The 21,329-nt window shown below is 46.0% G+C and overlaps 2 protein-coding genes across 4 annotated transcripts in view; one reads left to right on the forward strand and one right to left on the reverse strand.

Moving 5' to 3' along the window:
* CUNH9orf85 (chromosome unknown C9orf85 homolog) overlaps nt 1-20,037 on the reverse strand; it is a 55,667-nt gene extending 35,630 nt beyond the window's left edge. The window contains exons 1-2 of one of the 2 annotated variants that reach the window (XM_077474950.1): nt 19,888-20,010; nt 11,443-11,690 (exon numbers count right to left, since the gene is read on the reverse strand). In XM_077474950.1, the coding sequence (XP_077331076.1) occupies nt 11,443-11,493 (51 nt within the window). In that variant the 5' untranslated portion in view covers nt 11,494-11,690; nt 19,888-20,010. Of the gene's footprint in view, nt 1-11,442; nt 11,691-19,887 lie in introns of both variants that reach the window. The other variant, XM_077474949.1, reaches the window with a different exon arrangement.
* A 243-nt stretch (nt 20,038-20,280) lies between these two features.
* Nucleotides 20,281-21,329, forward strand: part of ABHD17B (abhydrolase domain containing 17B, depalmitoylase) — a 61,369-nt gene continuing 60,320 nt past the window's right edge. The window contains exon 1 of one of the 2 annotated variants that reach the window (XM_077474948.1): nt 20,281-20,698. The gene's annotated coding sequence lies outside the window, so the exon portion shown is untranslated. The remainder of the gene's footprint in view (nt 20,699-21,329) is intronic. The other variant, XM_077474947.1, reaches the window with a different exon arrangement.

The raw sequence follows: 21,329 nt of genomic DNA on the forward strand, positions 1-21,329 counted from the left end.
CATGGTAAAAACAGACACATTATAGTAACCATGATACCAAGGAAATGCAGTAAAAAATAAAAGACAACTATGGAACCTACGCTAAAAGAACAGGCAACTGACAAAATAGTATGGGATTTTCTTACAGGATTAGGGCTGAAACAACTAATCGACATAATGGATCAATTATGAAGGAACTCTGGAGACTAAGAGCGCATATTGGTGTTATTTACTAAAGACAAATCCACTTTGCTCTATAAGCTCAAACTACAAGTGCAAAGTGCACTTGAAATTGCACTGAAAGTGCAGTCACTGTAGATCCGAAGGGGAATGCAAGGAAAATAAAACACAGCATTTTATCTTGCAGATGATTGGATAATAAAATCAGCAGAGCTTCCCCTCATTTCAGATCTACCCCTCAGATTTACAGCCACTGCACTTCCAAGTGCACTTTGCACTTGAAATGTAGTGCAAAGTGGATTTGCCTTTGTAAATAACCCCAATAGTCTTTCTTCAAGGCAACCACTTTAGAGCAGTTAAGATCCCTAAAAACTTTACAACACTAATTTCCTGACAGTCTATCACAGCCCGTCTCCATCTTCCAAATCTAAGGGGACTAGTATTCTGATTGCCAAGTCCCTCCCATGGCAGATGACAGACATCCATCGGGACCCAGAGAGCAGGATTCCTCCTACTGAAAGGGAAAATTTACTCCTACACTTTCACACTGGCGAACGTACACCTGCCCAATATCAATCAAGTAAAAGCTCTTGAATCTTTTCTCTCCCCCCTTGATTCCTTCATGGAAGGGACCCTTATCTTAGAAGGGGACTTTAACATGACCATGGACCCCCTCAAAGACTCCTCAGCGAGACTGCCTTCCACCCCTAGAGGATCCAGACTACTCCTCAAAGAGCTTCTCCACTCACATCAATTAGTTGACATTTGGAGGATCTTTCATCCTCAAGAGAGAGACTATACCTACTACTCCCCCTCACATGGCTCCTACTCCAGAATTGATTTCATTTTCATCAAAACACTCCACCATTCCTCTAATCTCCAAAGCCAAAATAGGCCATAGTGCAATTTCAGATCATACGCCGATTATATTAGAAGTTATCCCAACAACAATCTAGCACACCGATATGGCGTCTAAATGAATCTCTGTTAAAAGACCCAGAAATCACAATGGAAATGCAGCGTGAACTTAGCGATTACAACACCACGTAAGAAAACCCCCTTTCACTGTGGGCCACACAAAAGTGTGTTCTCCTTGGGATCTTTATTAATCACGGACACACGTCCGAACAATGCAGAACGAAAACACTCACTGATGTGCTAGATAAATTGTACACTGAAACGAGCGCATAAAATGAATCAAGACCCTGCAATGGAAATGGAATTTACGAAAGTGCAGGAACTGATCAGGGAGTACTCCTATTATGAGGCCAAACATGTTCTTCTACGGGTCAGTCGCTCATGTTATGAATGTGGCAACAAGTGCAGCAGCATGTTGGCTAGAGCACTGAAAGCCCAAAATAGTAAATCATTTGTCTCTGCATTGACTACCTCTTACAGCGCTAAAAATAGGATTTTTGTACTCACCATAAAATCCTTTTCTCTGAAGTTCATTGACGGACACAGCTTCAGTAATCTTGACCGTAGGGTTATTACGCCACCTTCAGGAGGGGACTAGGCAGAACATGTAATACATGTGAAAAACAACAGAACTTTACAGTTCCGCCCAGGGGGTGGTCCCTCTGGTAATAACCCCTCAGCCTGCTTCCTGCAGCTCAGTGCGTCAACAAAGCAGTATAACGTAAACCAATAGGAGGGGAGGGTGCTGTGTCCGTCAATGAACTTCAGAGAAAAGGATTTTACGGTTAGTACAAAAATCCTATTTTCTCTTTCGTTCATTGACGGACACAGTTCCAGTAATTTTGACTGTAGGGACGTCCCCAAGCAGTGTCATAACGAGGAGTGGGAACAGAAACATAGCATCACAACCAGAGGTGCTCCCTAACAGGGGAGTCCCCATCTAAACTAAACGCATCAGAACTTGCAGTCGACAAATTCAGTAAGGTGCACAAATATTCAAAAGGTAACTTTTTCTTAACAGAAGAAAGTGTAAAATTTCAACATTACACGGCCGCCAGCAAAAGCAGGCATCAGACAATGCGCTTACATCCACTTTGCAGAACTTTGTAAAGGTCTGATCGGATGATGAAGTCATCGCCTTACACACTTGAGCGACTGACGCTTGATGTCGGAAAGCCCAAGAGGTCCCAATTGCCCTGGTGGAATGGGCCGTGACAGGAAAAGGGGGCACCTGCCCCTTCAAGGCATAAGCCTGGACCACAATCTGTCTGATCCACCTGGAAATGGTGGCCGATGAGACTGACATCCCTTTTTTCGGATCAGCTACCGAAACGAACAGAGTCTGACTTCTGGAAGGGAGCCGTGGCAGACAGAAACCCTTAGAGCCTGGACCACGTCCAGAGAATGGAGAGCCACCTTCTTAGGATGTCAGTTTAGGACACAGAGATGGTAACAATGTCTTCATTGATGTGAAAAGCTGAAACCACCTTCAGTAGAAAAGAAGGTTACAGACGCAACACCACCTTATCCTTGTGGATAACAAGATAGGGCGACTTGCAAGACAAGGCCGCCAGTTCCGAAACCCTCCAGGCCGATGTAATGGCCACTAAGACCACTTTCTGAGAAAGCGTCAACAAAGGAATTTCCCTGAAGTTCTCAAATGGGGGTTTCTGAATCGCCGATAACACCAGGTTCAGATCCCACTGGGGCAAAGGTGGATACACCGGGAGGGACTACATGCTGGACCCCTTGTACAAAAAGGTGCTCACTATAGAGTGAGATGCCAGGGGTCATTGGAAAAAGACAGCCAAGGCTGATACATCTATGACGAAACGCGTACAGCAGAACCACGCACACTACGTCACTTCCGGTCTGTCGAGTTTGTGAAGCGCAGCTGGAACGCACGCCGCTCGCCCGCGATACCTCCCGTCAGAGGCGGATATTCTTCTCACAAGTGCTACGGCGTCCTATATACGATTTTCAGTATATATATTTTTGTATTCATTTTTCAGAAGTGATTTCTTTCGGAACAATATATCTAGAGATTAGGACTATTGCCTCCCACAGTGATCTGGGATCTAGATGACAGTAACCACCTAGCTTCTATATATAATTTTTGAAGTGGATACTGTACTAGTGTGGCTATATATATTGGTCCCTTCTCTAGTTTTTTCGCCAAGCAGGCTCATGATACAAGCCAACCTGTGAGGCATATGTACCCTGCTTTTTAAAATGTAGTAGGTTTCAATATTTATATATTTTTTTACTTTATTTTAATCTTTGATTGATTTTTTTAATAGTCTTTTTTGCTGACAAGGCATCTTTTCAATAAACATTGGCTTAAGAACCAACTTTTGTAGTTTCCTGAAAAAAAATTTTTTAATACCTTATGAATTTTCCTTCTAGTACCTATTAAGGATTTGGGAATAGGTGGTAAAAGTTTTCTACAAATTTTATGGTGACTGACATACTACACTATGAGAGTCGATTTTTTTCCCCCTCTGAAGAACGACCGTGTTCGCCACAGATCGCTATCTGAGAAAAGGAACATCACCGTGTGGAAAAAAGGAGCACCGGCAGATTGGCAAAACGCTAACAGCAAGGCGCACAGTGGTGGAGAGTTTATATGCCTGTTTATAGTTGGATCTGGTGAGTGGGGACCCAAAAGGGGGAACGAGCACAGAAGTCAACAAATATACATGATCACGAAAGTCACCTTTTTCTTCTCTCTTGAGCTGGGATCCTGAACGCTGTTGAATATTATAAGAGTCCAGCAGAACTTTATCTATTAAGCACTGGTTTTATACACAAAACAAAACAATTTTTTTCCATTTTTTTTTTTTTCATTTTTTACATTTTTTTTCACTTTTTAGGTGCTTTTTGATGTTTTCACAAGCTTCACAAACCTGATGGTTGAGGACTATTGGATTTATATTTAATGAAATTTGATTATTTGTTTTGCAATTTTTACACATGATATATGTTTTCTGTATGGTTTAATTTACCCTATGTGGGGTCTCTACGTTGGGAGTCGTAGGGTTATTTGCACAAGCATCATTATTCTTGTACTACTGTTGTATTTTTTCATTTTTGTACTATTTTGCACTTTATAACCTTTCATTGTAGCACTTATGCATCATATTGGTTAATAATTTGGATATGCACTTTATTAGCTTGCAACCTTTGCACATTCGCGCCTAATTTAGGATAGCATCATACGATCCGGACCTGAAATACCCTCTGCGTATACAAATGAGAGGGATTGTGTAGAGGGGAATATCTCTGGGCTCTTAATCCAGAGGAAGGAACGTTGTGTATAAATGTAGGTTTATCCTATTATCTACCTCTCATTCATTTATCTATTTATATTTTCTTTTATCCTTTTTCTCACCCTTTGTCTCACTTAATATAGCCTATGGTCTATGGTTCATTTTTCCTCAACTTCTGAGGGTCACCATTTTATTTCAATGCATGCTACTGATACTATTAGTGCATTATATATATATATATATATATATATATATATATATATATATATAATCATGGGGTTGCACATTTATTGATGTTATTTATCCCTCATAAGTATCTGATAAATAGTTTGGGTCACTAGATAGAGGTAATATGAATTTAGTAGAAGCTAAAGTAATCCAACAGAGGTAGCGCTAACAGCCCATACTAATACCTTAAAACAAGGCTGATATCTATCCCTTAAATGGTGCTTAAAGCCAGCTGTTCCTCCAGGAACAGCAGGATCCTGGAAACGGAATAGGTGCGTGGACGCCACCCCATCTCCTCACACATGGAGATATAGGCCTTCCATGTACGATGGTATATCTTCCGAGAAGAAGATTTCCGTACCCTCAACATAGTTGAAATCACAGTCAGACAGGCCTTGGTTCCTTAGCACCTGGCTCTCAACAGCCATGCCGTTAAAACCAGCGATGGTAAAGCAGGATGGAGAATCAGACCTTGAGAGAAGGTCTTCTCGCATCGGTAGCCGCCAGGGAGCATCCGCAACCAGGCATACTAGGTCAGTGTGGCAGGGAGGGACGCAGAGGCCAAACTGGGGCAATCAGTATCACTGGAATCCCCTCAGCCTCCACTCTGTGCTCTGAGCAGACATTGTAACAGTTTTAGCGGAGGAAAGGCGTAGATCAGTTGGTACTGAGCCCATGGAGTTACCAACACATCTGACACGTCCGCCCAAGGATCTCTTGTCCTGGCTACAAACCTCGGCACCTTCCGGTTGAGCCGGGAGGCCAGGAGATCAACGTCTGGTGTGCCCCACCGCAGGCATAGAAGCCTGAACACCTCCGGATGCAATGACTATTTTCCTGGGTCCAGCATCTGGCGACTTAGATAGTCCGGTTGCCAGTTTTCTACTCCCAGGATGTAAATGCCCCACAGGGCCGGTACATGTCGCTCTGCCCACCGAAGGATGTGAGCGACCTTCCATGCTGCAGCTGAGCTTCTTGTTCCTCCTTGATGATTGACATATGCCACCGCTTTGGCATTGTCTGACTGGATCCTGATCAGACGCCCTCTTAGTCTCATGTGGAAATGCATAGCCTGATCGCTCGGAGCCCGAGCACATTGATCTGCAACTTGGATTCCTCCCCCGACCAGAGGCCCTGGGTCCACTGTACTCCCAGTACTCCACCCTGGCATCCGTTGTGATTACTGTCCAATGCAGAGGTAGGAATGACTTCCGAAGTGCCGGAGATCTCAGCCACCAGAGCATGGAGTCCCTGACTGACTGGCTCACCCGAATCTGCCGATCCAGGGATAACGGAGATTCGTCCCATTTTGTCAATATCTCCTTCTGCAAGACTCTGGTGTGAAACTGGGCGTACGGTACCACCTCAAAAGGAGGCCAACATAAGGCCCAGGACTTGCATGCAAAAGCACATCGACAACCATCTGCAGTTCATCAACAGCTTCACCGCGGCTCTGAGAGTGTGCAGTTTGTCTGAAGGGAGAAACACTCTCACTTCCTTGGAGTCCAGCAGTAAGCCTAGGTACTCCAGGTGCTGAGTCGGTACAAGCACCGACTTCTTTAGATTCAACAGCCACCTAAATTCCTGCAGGGCTGATCGCCACATCCTCCTTTAATTCTGAAGCGGAAGCTGCTCTCAGTAGGAGATTGTCTAGGTAACCCACAATTGCGATCCTGCATTGTCACAACACCAAAATTGGAGCCAATACCTTGGTAAAGATGAAGCCAAGCCAAAGGGGAGAGTCACAAACTGGTAGTGTGCTTCCCCTACTGCAAATCTCAGAAACCTCTGATGCCTGAGGCATATGGGTATGTGCAGGTACGCGTGCTGGATGTCCAAGGATGCCATGGAGTGTGGTGACAACTGAACGAACTGATTCCATTCTGAACCTCTGTACTTTTACAAAGAAATTGAGGGCTTTTAGGTCCAAGATTGGACATACCCCTTTTTGGGGACTACAAACAAACAGATTGGAATAGAACCCCTGAAACCTTTCCGTCTCCGGAACAGGCACAATCACCCCGCGGCATAGCAGGTCCCTTACAGCCCCCAACAGGGCCTCCCGGCGAGCTGGGAGTAAGGGTATGTTGGAGGTGAAGAATCTGTTTGGTGGCCAAGAGAGGAACTATCTTGTAACGCAGATGAAATCAGTTTGCAGACCCATGGGTCGGACAGCCGAGAGGCCCACCGGGCTGCAAACTCCCGAAGACGCCACCCCACCAGAGTGCCGGGCGGGGGCAAACCTTCATGTGGAAGCATTTTTTGCTCACTGGCTTCTTAGGCTTGCGAGTCCAGGAACGCTTCTGTCCCTCAGTAGTCGCCCTGTCGGACTGGGAGCGTTTAGCCGAAGTCCCAGGCAGATGAAAAAGTCTCTTTTGAGCGGAAAATGAGGGCCCTTGCCTGAAGCGTGGCTCCTTACTCTTCCTGGCCTGTGGGAGCAAGGTGCTCTTCGCACCTGTGACATCATTAATAATGTCATCCAACGAGGCTCCAAATAGCCGCTCACCAAGGAAGGGTAGATTTGTCAAGGCTTTTTTTTTTTTAGATGCCTGGTCCGCAGACCAGCATTTTAGCCAAATCAGTCGCCGCAGCACCATTGCTGACACTGAAGCCCTGGAGAGCAAAAGAAGCGTATCCAGGGCCACATCACAAATGTACTTAAAACCATGTACTAACTAGTCTGCTAGTTCCACGCAGACAGGAGTAGCCTGCTGCTTCTCCAATTCACGGTGCAAAAGTTTTGCTTATTCAGTAAGTGTCTGTGACACTAGTGCTGTGGCCAGTATTGGTCGTATTGCTGACCCCACAACCGTAAACAAGGAACGGGCCACTGCCTCAGCCTTTCTGTCCGTAGGGTCCTTAAATGCAGGAGTCCCCTCTACCGGGATCATGGTTACTTTATTTAACCTGGATAGTGGGGGGGTCTACGACAGGAGGAGCTGACCATTTTTTAAGAAGGCTCTCCTCAGAAGGGGTATAGCGGACCGAGGTTCGCTGTGGGCTTCCTCGTTCCTTGTATATGAACCTATCGAAATAAGTCGGATACGGAAACACCTTAGGAGCATGGGCTGGCTTACCAGACCCAAAAGGGGCCGCTACTTCAGCAGAGGATCCTGCTGTATCCTGAACTTTCAGGGTATTACGCACAGCTATGATAAGCACTCCAACTAGCACTTTGTCTTGCACGGACATGGGCGGAGAATCATCCTCACTGTCTGATTGGTCCTGGTCAGCGTCTGTCGCTGCGGGGCCCGAGCCGTAGTCAGAGCTCTCCCTGGAGGACGGGGGGGCAGGGCCGCTTTTTACCACCTTTGTGCCCGCACACCGCCTCCACCCTGGCAACGAACGTTTTAAGGACCGCCGACAAAGCGCCCAAAGGCACTGCACTGTTTGCAGATGAGCCGGTTGTAATTGCAGGGAGTTCTGGGGAAGAAACACCTGTTTCTGAAGCCATGCTGACCCACCCTGTCTGCCACCCTTGGGGACTTAGGACAGGTGCACAACCCCACCCTCCTAGCTGCTGCAAACTGAATTTCTACTTAAATCCCCACAGCAATCTGGGCAGAAGTGGAAACAGGTACCTGTCAAAGCCCGGGACCCCCCCCCAATAAAAAACAAAGTGCCATATGGTAAAAGGGAAGGGGGGTAAGCCTGCAGAATGTCCCCTTTTGGGTGAAGGTCAGCATCACTGAAATGCAACAAAGGATGAAGGAAGTATTTTGTTTAACACAGATGGCAATGGTTTACGATACACAGTGCTTTTGCAAACTAAATATTCAGTTTGGGTTTAAATCTACTTTTACATAGTAACAAGTTCTACAAATCACTCTAAGGCCGCGTACACACGAGAGGATTGTCCGTCCAACGTAGTCAGCTGAAACGTGTTTCAGCGGACAATCCGCTCGTGTGTGGGCTTCAGCGGACAGTCTGGCGGACTAAGTCTTTCGGAATTTCCGTAATATTGTCCGTCCAAACTTGGTTTCAGCGGACAGTCCGCTCGTGAGTAGGCTAGTTCGACGGACTAAGTATGGCGCATGCTCAGAAAGGAGTTACACGGCCGAAGGTTGCATTGCAGTGTATTGGACGTCGAATTTCTAGTCCCGTCGTACGTGCCGTACACATCATCGCGCAAGCTTTCAGCTGACTGTCTGTTCGTCGTGTGTGGTCAAGTCCGTTCATTCAAAAGTAGGACGGACTGTCTGTCGGATTGTCTGACGAACTTAGTTGGCCAGACAATCCGCCCGTGTGTACGCGGCCTAAAGGTTTACAACATAAGATTATTTGTAGTGAGGTTTATTAGGCTCAATCTTCAATAAGTTTGATGTCTTCAAGTACCTGGTGTTGTGAGGGTGACAGCAAAACAGTAAGTGGGAGAAGAGAAGTTGTGACTAATGATTCTGCTTGAGAGGAAACTACAGGAAAAAAATATCAATTTACTCTATTACCAAAAGCTATTACGCAAGTGACATCCCACTGTTGTGCTCATTAAGAGCAAAATTATGTTAGGGAAAAAAAATTTAAAAATCACAGTATAATAAGACATGGTAGGCGGAATGAATTTCAACTCATCAGAGGATTACCGTATTTATCAACACTAAACTTTTAGCAAGTTGCACTAAAGAACCACCACACACTGTCATAGGTACAGTCATACAATCCACAGGACAGCTGGCAATTTCAAAAGGTGTATAAGAACAGTAATAGGATAACAATACAGGACCTCATTTGTTAGACATGCAATGATCACAGCTTATGCTCCCTACTGCTTGAAGAGCTCTAGCTCTGACATTGCAAGGAACATAATGCTAACAATGTTGTATTTTATTTTGTATAATAATTATAAATTCATACAAGTGTATCATAATCCATTGTGTCCTGTATCACAGATCAAAACCCTTTACAATGTGATTTGTTATTAATAAATATATTTATGAAGGATTTAAATAAGGTATCCATTCAGTGACATGCCTCACAAAGTCCCATTCCTTTCTCTTTTCTGGAAGCTGATTGGTTTCTATGCAGAGCTGCACCAGATTTTGCACTCTCCAGGTTCACTAAATCAACCTCATAGCTTCTCTGCTTGGAAAACGTCACCTCTTCCCAGGAGACATGCTTGCAACAGCTACAGTGGTGTGAAAAAGTGTTTGCCCCCTTCCTCATTTCCTGTTCCTTTGCATGTTTGTCACACTTAAGTGTTTCGGAACATCAAACCAATTTAAACAATAGTCAAGGACAACACAAGTAAACACAAAATGCAATTTGTAAATGAAGGTGTTTATTATTAAAGGTGAAAAAAAATCCAAACCATCATGGCCCTGTGTGAAAAAGTGATTGCCCCCTAAACCTAATAACTGGTTGGGCCACCCTTAGCAGCAACAACTGCAACCAAGCGTTTGCGATAACGTGCAATGAGGCTTTTACAGCGTCCAGGAGGAATTTTGGCCCACTCATCTTTGCAGAATTGTCCTAATTCAGTTACATTAGAGGGTTTTCGAGCATGAACGGCATGAACCTTTTTAAGGTCATACCACAACATCTCAATAGGATTCAGGTCAGGACTTTGGCTAGGCCACTCCAAAGTCTTCATTTTGTTTTTCTTCAGCCATTCGGTGGTGGACTTGCTGGTGTGTTTAGGATCATTGTCCTGCTGCAGAACCCAAGTTCGTTTCAGCTTGAGTACACAAACAGATGGTCGGACATTCTCCTTCAGGATCTCTTGGTAGACAGCAGAATTCATAGTTCCTTTTATCATGGCAAGTCTTCCAGGTCCTGAAGCAGCAAAACAGCCCCAGACCATCACACTACCACCACCATATTTTACTGTTGGTATAATGTTCTTTTTATGAAATGCAGTGTTCCTTCTACGCCAGATATACTTGGACACACACCTTCCAAAGAGTTCCACTTTTGTCTCATCGGTCCACAGAATGTTGTCCCAAAAGTCTTGGGGATCATCAAGATGTGTTGTGGAGAAATTGAGACGAGCTTTGATGTTCTTTTTGCTCAGCAGTGGTTTTCTCCTTGGAACTCTGCCATGCAGGCCATTTTTGCCCAGTCTTTTCCTGATGGTGGAGGCATGAACGCTGACCTTAACTGAGGCAAGTGAGGCCTGCAGTTCCTTGGACGTTGTTGTGGGGTCTTTTGTGACCTCTTGGTTGAGTCTCTTGGGGTAATTTTGGGCAGCCGGCCACTCCTGGGAAGGTTCACCACTGTTCCATGTCTTCGCCATTTGTGGATAATGGCTCTCACTGTGGTTCGCTGGATTCCCAAAGCTTTGGAAATGGCTTTATAACCCTTTCCAGACTGATAGATCTCAATTACTTTCTTTCTCAATTGTTCCTGAATTTCTTTGGGTCTCGGCATGATGTGTAGCTTTTAAGGATCTTCTGGTGGACCTTACTGTGTCAAGCAGCTCCTATTTAAGTGATGCCTTGATTGTGAACAGGTGTGGCAATAATCAGGCCTGGGTGTGGCTAGAGAAATTGAACTCAGGTGTGGACAACCACAGTTATAGTATGTTTTAACAAGGGGGGCAAACACTTTTTCACACAGGGCCATGATGGTTTGGATTTTTTTTCACCTTTAATAATAAACACCTTCATTTACAAACTGCATTTTGTGTTTACTTGTGTTGTCCTTGACTATTGTTTAAATTGGTTTGATGTTCCGAAACACTTAAGTGTGACAATCATGGAAAGGAACAGGAAATGAGGAAGGGGGCAAACACTTTTTCACACCACTGTATGTCAGATTCATATACACCTTACTGACATGTGTAAAAAAGGGAGAGAAAGTGCGCCAGACTAAGTGCAGTATATAAGAGAAGGCATTTATTAAGATAAAAGCATACAGCCAAGTGGCTACTCACAAGAGTAAGTATTAATCGGGCATGTAGATAAAAAAAATTAATCCATGTCATGCTGGCAAGAAAGAGGGCAGTGGTGGAGATTCCTCTGCGTCCTGAGCGGTGATGTAAAAGACGTCCGGACAGTCATGTAGCCGAAACCGGAAGTGCACCTCAGCATGGAGCGCAAGCTCCGTGATCCGGAAATGACGTGTTGGCCAATCAGAAGATGCGTTTCACAACTTCAGTTGTTTCCTCAGTTCTGACAGTCTCTACAGGAAGTGATGTATATATAGGGGTGAACCCATGATTGTATAGGATAACGGAACAAATAGTACACAATGATAGCGATAAATGGACAACAGAGAGATACAAATAACAAAAGAGAGAGGGGCCAGGAGCAGCGCAGAGGGGCCTGAGAAGAGGAGGATCTGGGCTGCTCTGTGTAAAACCAACTGTACAGGAAAGTAGAACATAATAGCCTTTAAAGGGGTTGTAAAGGTAAATGTTTTTTCACCTTAATGCATTCTATGCATTAAGGTGAAAAAACATCTGACACTGCCGGCGCCCCCAGTCCCCCCGTTTTACTTACCTGACCCCTCGAAAATCCCGCGCTCGCCCCCGCTGTCCTCTTCGCTGCTCAGCCTGGCCGCTGATTGGCTGGAGTGGATGGATTGAAAGCAGCGCGGCCATTGGCTCGCGCTGCTGTCAATCACATCCAATGGCGCAGCGCGCCGGGGGGCGGGGCCTTGTGATACAGCGAGCGGCTATAGCCGCCGGCTGTATCACGGGAGCGCGCCCGCAGTGCTTCTCACCAATGCGAGGGAGCTCGCATTAACGTGAGAAGCACCTGCGGGAGGAAGCTGAGACAGCCGCCGAGGGACCCCAGAAGAGCAGGTTCGGGGCCACTCTGTGCAAAACGAGCTGCACAGTGGAGGTAAGTATGACATGTTTGTTATTTTAAAAAAATAAAATTTTTTACTTTACAACCCCTTTAAGTCATATGCCCTCTGCCAACACACTACACCACCTGAGCCCCTTCCCTCTCCAGCGATGTCCACGAGTGTCTCAGTCATCCAGGACACTCCTGATTGGCTGAGACACAGCAGCAGCGCCATTGGCTCCCACGGCTGTCAAAGTTAGTCAGCCTATTTAGGGGAGAGAGGTCGTAGCTCCGTTTCTGAATGGACACACAGAGCTGTTACCTCGGTTCCAGTGCCCTCATAGGAAGCTGCTGACTGTTGGGGTACTTGATAGGAGGGATGGGCCATGCGCTGCAAAGAGGGACCTACATATGTGGACGCTTCTTCGAGGAGCGAGCACACAGGGACAGGAGCGCTTTAAAAAAACAATTTCTTTTTGTTCATTTTACTTTTATTTTTCTAGTTTGATGCTTTCTTTTTACATTTTTTTTAATCACTTTTATTCCCATTACAAGGAAGGTAAACATTGCTTGTAATAGGAATAGTGCGCGACAGGTCCTCTTTACAGTGAGATATGGGGTCAGCAAGTCCCCAGATCTCACCTCTAGGTTGGGAAGCCTGTAATGAAAAAAAAAAAAAAAAAAGAGGATCATGGCTTCCCAGCTGAGGCATTTTTTCGAATGCAGAGGCTGAGTGTGACATAGTCACATAGTAGATAAGGTTGAAAAAAAGACAAGTCCATTGTGCCCAACCTATGTGTGTGATTATTTCTCAGTATTACATTGTATAACCCTGTATGTTGCCTTTGTTCAGGTGCTTATCTAATCGTTTTTTCTTAACTATCGATGCCCCTACCTGCTGAGACCATCGCCTGTGGAAGGGAATTCCACATCCTTGCCGCTTTTACAGTAAAGAACCCTCTACGTAGTTTAAGGTTAAACTGTTTTTCTTCTAATTTTAATGAGTGGCCATGTGCCTTATTAAACTTCCGTCCTCAATAAAGTTTTATCCCTATTTGGGGGTCACCAGTAAGGTATTTGTAAATTGAAATCATATCCCCTCTCAAGCGTCTCTTCTACGGAGAGTTAAGAGAAAAGGTTGTGGGACTTTATATGAAGCATACCTGCAAGGTAAGTATGCAAATCACTCGGAGCATTAGTCCCACTTGGAGACATGCTTGCAGGGGTAATTTAGGTAACCCTTGAGTATAGTCGTTTATAAATACTCATCTCAGTATTGTGTCAAACTTGTGTGTCAATACAGTTCTTATACTTATTGTTTAAACCTGTTTCAGTAAAATCACATTTTGGTTTAAGTACAATTGTTGTGAGTAGGGGTTCAACGGATCATCACTGATCCGTGATCCGAACGGGTCACCCCGCTCGGATCGGCACACGCCACGATCTGCAGAGCGCTAGGCAATCTCGACCTTAGGAATAGCTGCGGCTTCGGCCTAGCTCCGAAACGGCTGCCTTCTTTCTACAACCAATGTGATCGCTCCGTCAAATGACAGAGTGATCACTTGTAAACAAACCAGCGTCATCATGACGCCGGTTCCTCTCTCCCCTCCGTGTACAGTGGAGGGTAAAGAACGAATGGAAGCAGCGCTGTGGGCTGAATCCGTAGTGCCCACAGCGCTGCTTTGTGACAATTGCAGTCGCAGCCATCCCTCAATACTCTGCCGTACCCAGCCAATACTCTGCCGTACCCAGCCAATACTCTGCCAATATTACAGTGGGGAAGATTGTGGATATTACAGCCCTCCCACTTTCAGTAGAAGAGACCCCGACTGCTTTAAAACAGATGAAAACGGGCAAAAGCCTGGGCCCAGATGGCCTGACGGTCAATTACTACAAGTCCTTCCTGGACACCCTCACCCCCCACCTCGCTAGAGCTTTCAACAGTTTGTCGCCGTCTTCCACTGCAATCAGGGACATCCTTGAAGCGCATGTCACACTCATCCCCAAGCAGGGCAAGGATCCCATATTGGTGTCCAACTAACACCCGATATCGCTACTCAACACTGACTTAAAGCTCTACGCCAAAGTCCTGGCGAACCGCATTCCCCCCCTACTACCCAAATTAATCTCCCTAGACCAAGTTGGTTTTGTCCCTAATAGGGAGGCCAGGGAAAGCCCTGAATATCCACCACTGGCTCTCTAAAATGTCCACACTAGGTTTCATTCTATCCATAGATGCGGAGAAGGCGTTCAACAGAGTGACCTGGGATTACATGGAAGCAACACTATGCGTAATGGGTTTCCCACCTCATGCTACTGCTAAACTTAGGACCAACGGCCGCCTGTCAAACGCCTTCTCTATCTCAAATGGTACCCTTCAGGTATGCCCCCTATCTCCATTAATTTTTATCCCTACCATGAAACCCATGCTCCGCAAGTTGAGAGACAACCCAGAGATCAAAGGCATTGATAATCAACAATAAACGTTATAAAATTGCAGCATACACGGATGACATACTACTCTTCCTCACAGACCCCACCACCACTAACCCAATCTTCTTAAATATTTCATACTATTCAAAACTTTATTCAACCTTCAAATCAATAGGGCTGAATATCACCCTACCAACTACACTCATAGCACAATGCAGGAACAAATTCCCCTTCAGCTGGGAACCTTGTGAACTTGCATACCTTGGCATCAAAATACCTCCTAATCTTTGTGATCTGTATGCTAGAAACTACCAGCCCGCACTTCAAACCATTCAAGGTGATCTCCAAAAATGGCATTTAGGCTCTTTTTCTTGGCTGGGTAAGACAGCCATACTGAAAATGAACATTCTGCCTAGACTCCTTTGCCTCTACCAGGCGATCCCCATTAAACTACCCACCTCCTTTTTTACATTGTACAAACAAAATGTGCAGGACCTTCATCTGGGCTTCCAAGACCCCCAGACTAAGTTGGGACAGGCTAGCACTCCCCAAACTGCTAGGGGGCCTCGGTCTCCCTGATCTCCAAAACGTACCACTGGGCGTGTCATTTAACTAGGATTGTCGTTTGGCACGTACATTGTTCCAATAAAGACTGGATCACACTTGAAGATTCTTTCGCAAAACTACCACTGTCACGTCTACCCTGGATTAACCACAAATCTGTACCTAAATTCGACACACACCCTTATTGGATGCACGTTGGTACACTTTAAACTAGCTTACAAAACCCTTGCCATCAAACCTTCCCTAGGACCTATGACCCCCCCTAGACCACAACCCTGACTTCCCCCCAGGCCTTGCATGACTCAACCGATGACCCCCCCCCCCCCCAACTCTCCCACCAGGGTGCAACACTTTTTCCACAATGGAAAACTCCTATCTTATTAAGACATTTCCTCTAAACCCCCAGAATATGACATCCCCTTTTACAAATATATACAAATCCGGCATCTTTTTTGGGAAACCAAATTTAACTCACTTTGGCACCGCGATTACACACCCTTTGAATTAATATGCAACAGTGAAGAACCCCAACATGACTTGATCTCAACTGTCTATGCACTCCTATTCTCAGCTCACAAAGTTAAAGACGACAAGATCATCCGACAATGGGAAACAAAACTCTCCATAGATCTAACAGCAGCGAGTGGGAACGCATACATAGCTATATTCATAGAGGTTCCATTAATGTCTCCACTCAAGAAAGTGGATACAAAATATTCTTCAGGTGGTACAGGACACCCGAAAAGATCCACAAATTCCACCCCACTGTCCCCTCGATTTGCTGGAGATGCAATGCCGCGAGAGGCACCTTAGTGTACCATTTGGTGGGATTGCCCCACTATCCAATCATTCTGGACAGAAATCCACCGCCTAATCACCCAAATCACCTCCTATACCCCAGACTTCACTCCTGCACAATACATGCTCCATCATACCTCCTTACCCTTTTCTTCATACAAAAAATCCCTCACCTTACACCTTAATCAATGCAGCCAAACTGTGTTCCGGTCCACTAGAGGAACACCACACCTCCTACGGTAACAGAATGGTTCAGTCAGGTTGATAGAACGGCAGAAATTGAAAAACGTATACACCAAGTGAAAGACAACCCAACCAAATTTAGCGACACTTGGGCATGCTGGCTACTCTTCAGCGAGTCTACAGTGAAGACCAATTTGTCCAATAGCCCACCTTCACCTCCATGACAGAAAAAGATCTGTCCTGGATTCCATGCAATATTTAACACATTCCACCATCCCTTCTCCCACACTGTCCCTCCCACCTAACGGCTCCTCATAAAGCTAACTTAGGCATTATCCACACGTACCTAACCCTATAGAAACATATTTACGAATTTGTCCAGGTAGGTACACATACCTGAACGGTTACTGGATTCCTCACCCCCTCCCTCTCTGAGGAAAACATACAATCCCAACAGGGCTCTCTCATACACCTTGATATACCAAACATGTTTAAACCACATATACAACCACCTTTTGCCCCCATCCATTCACAGCGAGGTCCCTATAGGGGTGAAAGTGTCCTGGGCTGGCCTTTGTCAGCATTATACCAAAACACCATTTGGATACCAACCCATGCGCCTACCCTAACTCCCCTACACAGAGATTCTTAGATATCCCCAGTTACTAGACATGCTACTCAAATTATACCCACATAAGCATAGGCCGATATGGACACATCGACACTTAGTCTGACTCACAAGCAAAGATGGCGTCCATAAAGAGACTCATATCGTTGAGTTTGTATTCTTTTTGGTATCTCCTTTAGAACTTCTGGTCAAAAGAGTGTTTATTGTAGCCGCTATTTGTGATTCACTGTTAACATGACAAATGTGTCTTTCTGTAAACCTGACAAATTTTAATAAAATTTCTTGAGAAAAAAAAAAGTCCCACAACCTTTTCTCCTTTTAATACATTACCAGGGATGGAGGCAGATGCCCCTACCCACTCATTGCCTCATAACATCCCAACTCCTTTCTCACCCTTCCCATCTCTCAATCTTCTCCAGAGAGAATAAGTTCAGTGCTCACAACCTTTAAATATCCTCCAGACCCTTTATTAGCTTTGTTGCTCTTCTTTGTACTTGTTCCATTTCCGGTACATCCTTCCTGAGGACTAGTGCCTAGAACTGGACAGCAGTCTGTACCATTCCAGTCAGTAGAACAATGGTCTGGCAATTACTTGACTGAGTTCCCCAAGTACCCTCATCATAACATCGCGTCAGGCATCTGAACTATCACAGAGACTTCGGGGACCATCTGGCCAGCCGCAAATCTCTATGGTAAGCATCCAGTGCTGGTCAGGTCCTTCTCCGGCCCGTGATTGTAGGGGCGTCCCAGGAGAAGCACCGGGGGTGGCGTGGGGGGGGGGGGGCGTAACAACAATCAGGCGACTGAACAGCCACTATGATTGTTCTAATGGTTAAGGGAATTGCCGGCTGCAAAAAGATGACATCTGAATGATGCCTGTAGCTGCAGGCATCATTCAGATATCCCCGCTCAAAGTCTGTAATGCCATATGACATTGGGCGGGTGGGAAGCGGTTAAGGGCTTCTGACCCTTCACATGGCACATATGGCATGTCATTTTTTTTGGGGGGGGGCACCTAGTTTTCACAGGTACCCAGCTCTCACTTCAGCTCGGGCTGCCTAGGTGACTCGAACAGAAGTTCTCCTCTCCCCCTTCCTCCTTGAAATCTTCTGGGAAACGTCACAGGTCCCAGAAGACTTTCCGGACATTCAGCGCAACTCACGCATGTGCAGTGCGCACCTGGCTGTGATGCCACAAGCCACCACAGCTGGCTGTCCGCACTAGTGATGCTGGTGCCACGGAAAGATGAGGGAGAGAGCCAAGGCTGTGGGTATCCGCATCGCTGGACCATAAGACAGGCGAGTTTGTGTTTATTAAGAGTCAGCAGTTACACTTTTTGTAGCTGTTGACTTTTAATAAACACAAACGGTTGGAACTCTGCTTTACCACTTGCCTACTCTGGGCACGTAACCCCCCCCCCCCCTTGCCCAGGCCAATTTTCAGCGCTGTCACTCTTTGAATGACAATTGAGCGGTCATGCAATAACGTTCCCATATGAAATTTTTTGCATTATTACACACAAATGGAGCTTTCCGTTGGTGGTATTCACTCAACACTGTTTTTTTTTTATCTTTTGCTAAACAAATTGAAGAAAAAAAAAAACATTTTTGAAAAAAAAAAAAGTTTTTCTTAGTTTAATGCGGTTATAAAATTGTATAAAACAGGTAATATTTCTCCTACACTGATAGGCTGCACTGATCATCAGGACATTGATCAAGGCAGATGTCCCCTTTCATACTACCCAGTAATCGGCGCTGTCACAGCATGAGGACAGGAATGCCGATAACCAGCAAGTTTGTTTACATTGTGATCAGCTGTGATTGAACACAGCTGATCACGTGGTAAAAGAGCTACTGTGATTGGCTCTTTAGGCCTGATTCACACCTATGGAGGCTGCAGTTTGCACATTCCAGGTGCATTTTTCAATACACGTTTTTGATCCACTGAAGTCTATGAAACCAAAAACCAAATAAAAAAGTCCCTGGCCCTTTCCATAAAATGCACAGATGAAAACTACATCCATAGGAAACCATGTTATATGGACTGTAGTGTGTTTCTGCAAGACTGAAAACGCACTAAAAAATGCATAGGTGTGAACCAGGTCTTACCCCGATCGGTGATCAGCTGTGCCTGGGGGACACAGCCATCACACCATTCTGGGAGGACATCATATGACGCCCTTCTAGAACTGGATTACTGCGCTATAGCCGTCATTTGGCTATAGCAAGTGGCTGTAAACCGCAGACACAAAATACAAACAAAGCAGATCCTTCTATAGCAGTGATGGTGAACCTTGGCACCCCAGGTGTTTTGGAACTACATTTCCCATGATGCTCATGCCCTCTGCAGTATAGGTGAGCATCATGGGAAATGTAGTTCCAAAACATCTGGGGTGCCAAGGTTCGCCATCACTGTTCTATAGCGTGCACTTGTCTCAATTAAAATCACTGTCATTTCAGTCTGCTGTTTCATTCCTCTGCTATCAGCATGAGTCACTTGTTACAAGTTTTAAGAGATAAATGGTGACAGGGGAGGAACTTTCATCTGATCGACAACCTCAGCTCTGTTCCTGTGTGGAGGGGGTGTGTCCCTTCCCTCCAATCAGCTATCAGAGCTCTTCTCACTAAGCTCTGCAAAGTGTAACTCCTGCCTTCTGAAATCTCAGACAAGCTTTATAAAATCTGGACTTTGAACATATATAGAGCACTACAAGTACAACTTATGTAGGATTTGTTTATTCTCTGTGTATCTTCTGAGGATAGTCCCTTCGCTTGGTATATGGAAGGGTTTAATGAGTACAGAGTTGCATTTATGTACGTCTTTTGTATTCGCTGTCCTCTCAGACAGACGCCTCCTCGGGAAAGACCCCAGACATACTGCCTCCACCAAAACAATGAGGAACCCCTATTCCTCTCACTACAGCTTGCCCTGGACCTCCTGAATAACTTCAGCTACAGACAACCATGTGTCTCCCTCTCACCTTAGTCCGGGAGCTGGCGTCATATTTATCATTCTTATAGACAGTCGCATTTTTATATTTCTGCGGCCTGGACCGCTGCACGTTTCCCCTCTGAGAGCTCATGCTGCTGAGTTTGACTCACTGAGGCACCCTTACCGTAGACCCCTCCCTCCTCACCTATCAGATAGCGACTTCCTCACTAGCGCTCTCTCTCTCATTGGTCAACGTGTCTGCTCATCAAACAGAAGGCGGGCCTCCGTTCCCTCTTTACGCACGTTGACCCCCCTGGACCTTACAACCAGGGTCTAATCTGATTGGAAATCATGAAACAATACAGCGATACGATTGGTACGTTTTCTATCGCTCCGCCTCCCATTCGCTAACAGCGACCCTTTGATGTCACATATCTTCTCACGCTTCGATTGGACAGCCTAGACGCTAGTGCCCCGCCCACTACTAACAGCAGTGCCTGGGGACTCCTCCCCTCCCGGGTTACTCGGCGGTGTTTGTGTGTTGCTCCGGTGTGTAGTGTCGCAGCGCCTCGGTTGGACTACACTGACCTCTCCTACCAACCGCAAGGCAACCGGAGCACCTCAGAAGCCCTGACGTCACTACACAGACAAGTGCCTTGTGGACGGGTGTTGGAATAGTCGTGTTTTGTTCATGTCGGAGCGGCGGCTGTCCGGGGTATGACGTCTAGAGGAGGGCTGGAAGAAACACGGGAGTGACGTCATTGAGTGTGGACGGAGTGACGTCACGTGAGACCCCCCCCCCCCTCCTGCTGTTGGTACCCAGAAGCTGAGACGTCGAGATCTGACACCGCACTTTACAGGTCAGTATTCTCACAGTCTCCTCCCTCTTCCATGGTGTGCAGCATTAGCATCCTCTCAAAGTTTCTTGTGTGGACTTCCCATCCATAGTGTGGCTCCTTCACCTTTGTAGGGTCTCCCTGGAGCCACCCTGACCGGTCACAGCTAAATCTCCCCAGTGCTCCTGGGACGCAGCACACTGGTGACGACTCCGCGTTATGGGCGGCACACACGAGGGGAGATTTACGAAAACTGATACAGCTGCGTATAGAAACCAATCAGCTTCTGGGTTTTATTGTCAAAGCTTAAGGCTCCATTCACCTCTTGTCGTCCTGGATCGCAGGCGGAATGCTACGTTTCTGCCCGTGATCCCGACTCGTGGGATGCCTGTGCGATCACCGCCAATGGCACTCCAATCATCTCTGATTTGTCGCCTGACAAATCACGGTATGATCGTGCAAACAGAATCGCGCGTCGCCCAAAAGAAGCACAGGTGACAATCGCGGCAGAATCGTTGCGCGGTTGGAAGTGACAGGGATTGCATGGGCGTCCTGTGATTCGGGATCGCAGTGACATAAAGATGTGACCGGAGGCTCACTGAAGGACGCCTCCGCGTTATGGGCAGCACTCAAGAGGGGGGAGATTTACTCAATC

The sequence above is a fragment of the Lithobates pipiens genome, unplaced genomic scaffold, assembly GCF_037356315.1.
Source record: "Lithobates pipiens isolate NorthernLeopardFrog02 unplaced genomic scaffold, aLitPip1_a1.2 Scaffold_13, whole genome shotgun sequence".
NCBI lineage: Eukaryota > Metazoa > Chordata > Amphibia > Anura > Ranidae > Lithobates > Lithobates pipiens.